The sequence below is a fragment of the Arachis duranensis genome, chromosome 1 (assembly GCF_000817695.3).
Source record: "Arachis duranensis cultivar V14167 chromosome 1, aradu.V14167.gnm2.J7QH, whole genome shotgun sequence".
NCBI classification, from domain to species: domain Eukaryota; kingdom Viridiplantae; phylum Streptophyta; class Magnoliopsida; order Fabales; family Fabaceae; genus Arachis; species Arachis duranensis.
Window position 1 is genome coordinate 82549396 of NC_029772.3, and position 5722 is coordinate 82555117.

At 38.6% G+C, this 5722-nt stretch overlaps 2 protein-coding genes across 2 annotated transcripts; both read left to right on the top strand.

The window, feature by feature from the left end:
* The first annotated feature begins 811 nt into the window (after positions 1–811).
* On the top strand, positions 812–1518 carry LOC107492729 (uncharacterized). The gene is made up of 2 exons (XM_016113791.1): positions 812–1312; positions 1366–1518. Exons 1-2 carry the CDS (start codon positions 812–814, stop codon positions 1516–1518), a joined length of 654 nt encoding a protein of 217 aa, XP_015969277.1.
* Positions 1519–1926: 408 nt separating this feature from the next.
* Positions 1927–3111, top strand: LOC107492720 (uncharacterized). The gene has a single exon (XM_016113780.1). The coding sequence runs from the start codon at positions 1927–1929 to the stop codon at positions 3109–3111; it is 1185 nt and encodes a 394-aa protein (XP_015969266.1).
* Positions 3112–5722: the final 2611 nt, after the last annotated feature.

Consider the following 5722-nt stretch of genomic DNA (forward strand, 5'->3'; position numbering starts at 1 on the left):
ATATATATATATATATGTATGTATGTAAGAATTTAATGAATAAATTTATCATTATTTTTGTCCAAAAAATATAGTATAATATTATTGTGCAATTAATAATAATTATTTTATTTTATTTTATTTTTGGACGGAGGACTATTATATCTAAAAGGGAGAAACGTTGGGGATTGATTTATACATTAGTTCTTCTTGAGGACTAAATGTCCGTTTTTTAAATCTTTCGGGACTGATCTAGGTAATTACTCTACCAAAAAATGTATTGGAGACTGATTTGTCTATCGGAGTAAAACCTTGGGGATTGATCTGTGTATTAATTTTTCTTGGGAATTAGAATGTCCAATTTTAAAATTCTTGGGGACTGATTTGGGTAATTACTCTAACAAGAATATTATATGCATACGAAAATTCAATCACCAAATTAATTACATATATTTGTGAGTAAAAAACAAGAATAAGCCATGAAGAGAAAGAATTTACGTGAATAAGCCAAAACAAAATCCGTTTCACCAATCAACCAATGCACAAATATATGTAGTTCGAATCACACTGTTTCGAACCTGGATTGAATGTAATTCGAATTACTATGAAGCCTGAACTAAGCATAAATCGAATTGGGCCAATTCGAATTACTCCATTTGTAATTCGAATCAAGCTTATTCGAACTCCTCTCATGCACGCCATGCAACGTAATTCGAATTGACTTAATTCGAATTACTCAAATTATAATTCGAATCAGGCTGGTTCGAACTATAAAGGAGCAGAGTTGTATATATATGTTGTGGACGTGAGTTGCTCTCATTAGAGGGGTAGAATGGCTAGTGAGGAGAGTTTTGTGGTGTTGGTTCACCACAGAAGATTGATTAAGAGGAAGACACGTTCCGGTGTGAAGTTCACTGATAAGGATTCTCTTTGTATTATCATGAGGCCTACGGTAAGGTACGATGACCTTGTTAGCACGGTGCTGATGAAACTGGGTCTGGATGGTATGAAACGGATTAAGAAGTTCTTCTATCGCATTCTGATCACGGTGCTCCAAGCCACCGTGAAGTATGATTGTTTCACGATCAGGAGTGATGAAGACTTGAAGGTCATGTTTCAATGTCGCTGTCAGTTTCCGAAAGTGAGGACACCAGAGCTGTTGGCAAAGTTGGTTGATGTGGTATCGAACTCGGGGGATTCGAACTGGAATACCACCACTTTAGCCACGGTAGCCGGTTCTAACTCCAGACCTGCCGTTGCTTCTACATCTGTTCCTGCGTACGAGCCACCCATCCAGCTTGTCCCTCCCCTTCCTTCGCTGTTGATCTCAACGGTAGTGTAGGTGACGAGGTTGGAACATGGGAATTTCAGCCGACCTCTTTACAGTGTGCTGCACCGGGTGGGGTTGGAGAGAAATTTTTGGATGATCCAGAGGACGATGATGTCGAGCCGGATATGATTGATGATGACAGTGGCGATGATATCGGAGCGAGTGATTCTGCTGGGGCGGGAGGTGGTTCTAGCTTTGGCACACAGTAGTACCCTCCACATTTTTCATCCTTAGACTTGGATGCCATGAGGCAGGAGGGGGTTCCGGGGCAGCCTGCTGGGTTTGGCGCTAGGGATGCGGAAGGGTCTCCAGGTTTGACAGAGTTCCAAGTTGGTCAGTAATTTCAGGACAAAGATGAGGCCCTGTTAAGTGTGAAGACTTACAGCATCCGTCGAGGGGTACAGTACAAGGTAGTAGAGTCCGACTATCGCCGGTATGTGGGCAAGTGTTTTGAGTTCGGGAATGGGTGCATATGGTTGATTTGGCTGAGCCTCCGGCAGCGCAAGGGCATTTGGGAGGTCAAACGGTACAATGGACCTCATACGTGTCTGGCCACCTCCATCTCCAATGACCACAGGAGTTTAGATTATCATGTGATATTGGCATTCATTATGCCAATGGTTAGGGCTGATGCATCCGTCAGCATCAAAGTGCTCTTAAATGCCACGACCGCAGACTTTGGGTTTAGGCCGACATACGTGAGGGTCTGGCTGGCGAAGCAGAAGGCTGTTGCCCTCATCTATGGTGACTGGGATGAGTCGTACAACGAGCTCCCTAGGTGGGTGTTAAGAGTCCAGTTGACGATGCCTGGTACTGTTGCAGTCCTTAGGACGAGCCCTGTTCGAGTTGGTAGACAGCTAGACGAGTCTCGAGCTTATTTTCACAGACTGTTTTGGACGTTTCCACCGTGTATTGAGGCATTCCGTCATTGCAAGCCGCTGGTTAGTATTGACAGTACCCATCTGTATGGCAAGTATGGGAGAACGTTGCTTGTGGCTATTGCACAGGACGGGAACTCCAACATACTCCCTGTTGCATTCGCACTAGTGGAGGGTGAGAATGCTGAGTCCTGTTCCTTATTTCTCTCCCACCTACGTCAGCACGCGACACCACAGCCGGGTCTGCTGGTTATATCGGACAGGCATAACGGCATCAAGGCCGCGCTTGAGGCTCCCGACGGAGGCTGGTTACCTCCAGCTGCATACCGGGCATTCTGCATTCGACATGTAGTGGCAAATTTTGCCCTAACCTTCAAGGGCAAAGACGCAAGGAGGCTTCTTGTCAATGCGACGTACGCAAAGACCGAGGTAGAGTTCGATTACTGGTTTGATATTCTGCGGTCTGAAGACCCGGCGATGTGTGACTGGGCGAACCGGATTGAGTATTCCTTGTGGACACAACATCGTGATGAGGGGAGGAGATTCGGACACATGACAACGAATATCTCTGAGTGTGTGAACTTAATCCTAAAGGGTGTCAGAAACCTCCCTGTGTGCTCGCTGGTGAAGGCAACATTCGGAAGACTGCCAGAACTATTTGTTCGCAAGGGGAGAGAGGCTGAGGCCCAGCTCAGAACCGGACAACAATTCAGTCAGCACTTGGTGACTTGTATCGAGGCCAACTTGAAGACGGCGAGGTGCTTCACGGTGACCTTGTACGACAAGGATAACTCGGAGTTCACCGTCGCAGAGACGACTCCGACTGGTTCTTTCTCACTGGGTAGCTACAGAGTCTCGCTTACATCTCAGACATGTAACTGCGGATACTTCCAGGCACTTCATTTCCCAGGTGTATCGTCTTAGTTCGGTGTTCAGTGTGTATCGGATGGGATTCACACCTCCCATTCCAGAGGGTTTCTGGCCACCATATGACGGGCCGACTGTAATCCCGGACCCTAACAAGGTCGTCCGAGGTCCACTAGGATACGGACCAACATGGACGAGGCAGATCCGAACCGGCCAAAGAGATGTGGCCTTTGTCGGCAACCCGGACACACACGTCGGAGTTGCCCACAAGTCAGAGGGCCAAAGCATACAGGGGGACATGAGTAGGTGTATTGTTAGCTTTGGTACTTTGTTTATTTCACTTTAGTGTTTAGATTCCACTGTTATAGGTTTTCTTACTTGTTGTTGTTAACTGATAGAGTTTGTTAATATTAATGCGATGTACTGTGCATCAGATCTTACTTAATGAATATGTTCCGTTTTCGGAGTTTTGTACGAAATGTCTGTTGAATTCACAACGCAATAAATAAATCTACAAATTAAACTAATACATGATGCGAAAAATATGCTAGTAACTGAAATTTCATAAACTTTGAACAACCATTTTCAAAGTAGAATATCATGATTTGTCCACAACATATATATAAAACTCAGCTCCTTTATAGTTCGAACCAGCCTAGTTCGAATTACAATTTGAGTAATTCGAATTACGTTGCATGGCGTGTATGAGAGGAGTTCGAATCAGCTTGATTCGAATTATAAATGGAGTAATTCGAATTGGCCCAATTCGATTTATGCTTAGTTTAGGCTTCATAGTAATTTGAATTGCCTCAATTCGAATTACATTCAATCCAGGTTCAAAATAGTGTGATTCGAACTACATATATTTGTGCATTGGTTGATTGGTGAAACAGATTTTGTTTTGGCTGATTTACGTAAATTCTTTCTCCCCATGGCTTATTCTTGTTTTTTACCCTATATTTATATATAAATATATGTTATTTATTTTATTTTTAATATATATTTTAAATTTTAATATATATTTTATATTGAGGACTAATTTGATAGTTGATTTTTGTGTATTAAAGTAATAAAAATGATTAATAATTAATTAACTAATTATTAAAAATTAAAATAATGTACAAAAAATATTTATAATTTCATTCATATTTATAATTTTAACTATCAAATGGAATTTTTTTACTCCACACGTTTGTTTTGTTTTTGTTTTTGTTTTTGGTTTTTTTTCCCAGTTTTTCAACTACGAACCATTATTGAGTCCATGCATGTCTGGATGTGGCTGCTGCTTCTGCCGGTCAAGAATTAATTAATGGGGGCGTAGTATACGTACGTTATTGTCATGAAAATGGTGTTTATTATAGTTAGAATTCAGAATTTGTCTTAAAACATCTTTTTGATTTGATTTCCTTCTCAACTGATAATAATATGCATCCACTACTAGTCTTCATCAATCATCTGCTCACCCATTTTTAATGCTAAGCTGCTACTTACAGATACTAATATTAATTAGTAATAACTTAAAAGTAAATGACATATAAGATAGATACTTTTGTAGTTATCAACAAGACTCTCCTATTAATAATCTTCTTTAACCTTTTTTTTTTTTGGTTATTGATGGTTTTAACTTTTAAGTTTAAGGAGTAGTAATATAATATCACATGATACTGCATTATTCTTAATTAGAAAGGTTAAATAGATTGATATTTAAAATAATAAAAAAGAAAATATAAAGAAAGGAAAAGTAGGGAAAATTGATAATAGGATAGCGATGACAGTTGTAAGTGAATAAAGGACAGGGCATAAGAGTATTTTGTCGGCTAAGGTGTCGTTTACTTATTCATGTTACCGCTGCCTCCTCTCTTAGGTTAATTTGGTTTAATTGATGCCAATTACTTCTATAATTTTTAGAAATAAAAAAATAAGTATACGCCTATTTGACATTTGAAATATTTGAATATAAAATATAATGTTCAAATTAAATATTAAATACTTAATTTACAAACAAATTTATTATATATTAATACATAAAAATAATAATTTATTCTGTAATTTAAAAAATAACCCACAATTTTGTTAATTGATTCATGTGAATGGTTAATGGTTTGGGTGGGTTTGTATGGTATGTGCGCAGTGCGCTCCCGGACCCAATAATATTCCCTCCAACACGTGATCTTCCTCCCTCCCCCAATGTTCCTTCTTTTTCAATTATTTAACCTTTTCTTCTTCTTCACATTCACATTCCCAACATTACATTTTCATTCTACATTTATACAATTCGATTGTACGCTATAATAAATTTGTAAAGTTGTATGGACTATGGAGGAAGCACAGCCAAAGTAAACGACGAGTTTCACAGTGTCGTTTACATAGCTTGCTTATGTTTAGTGGAAAGAGAAGCTACTTTATTGTTAACCACTCTCTCAATAGTCAATTCTCAGTGCTAGTCCAAGTCGCAACACGAAATTTTTTTATTTTCGTGTTAATATTTGTAGTAAAAAAAAAATTAAGCAATATTAATTTAAAAAAAGTAAACCAAAATTATATAAAAAATTTGCATTGCAGACAAAAATAACTTTAAAAAATACTAACAATAAATAAATTTTTGAAAAATTTAAAAATACGATAAAAAAATTAAATATTAAATATATATTTTAAAAAAATTTCAAAG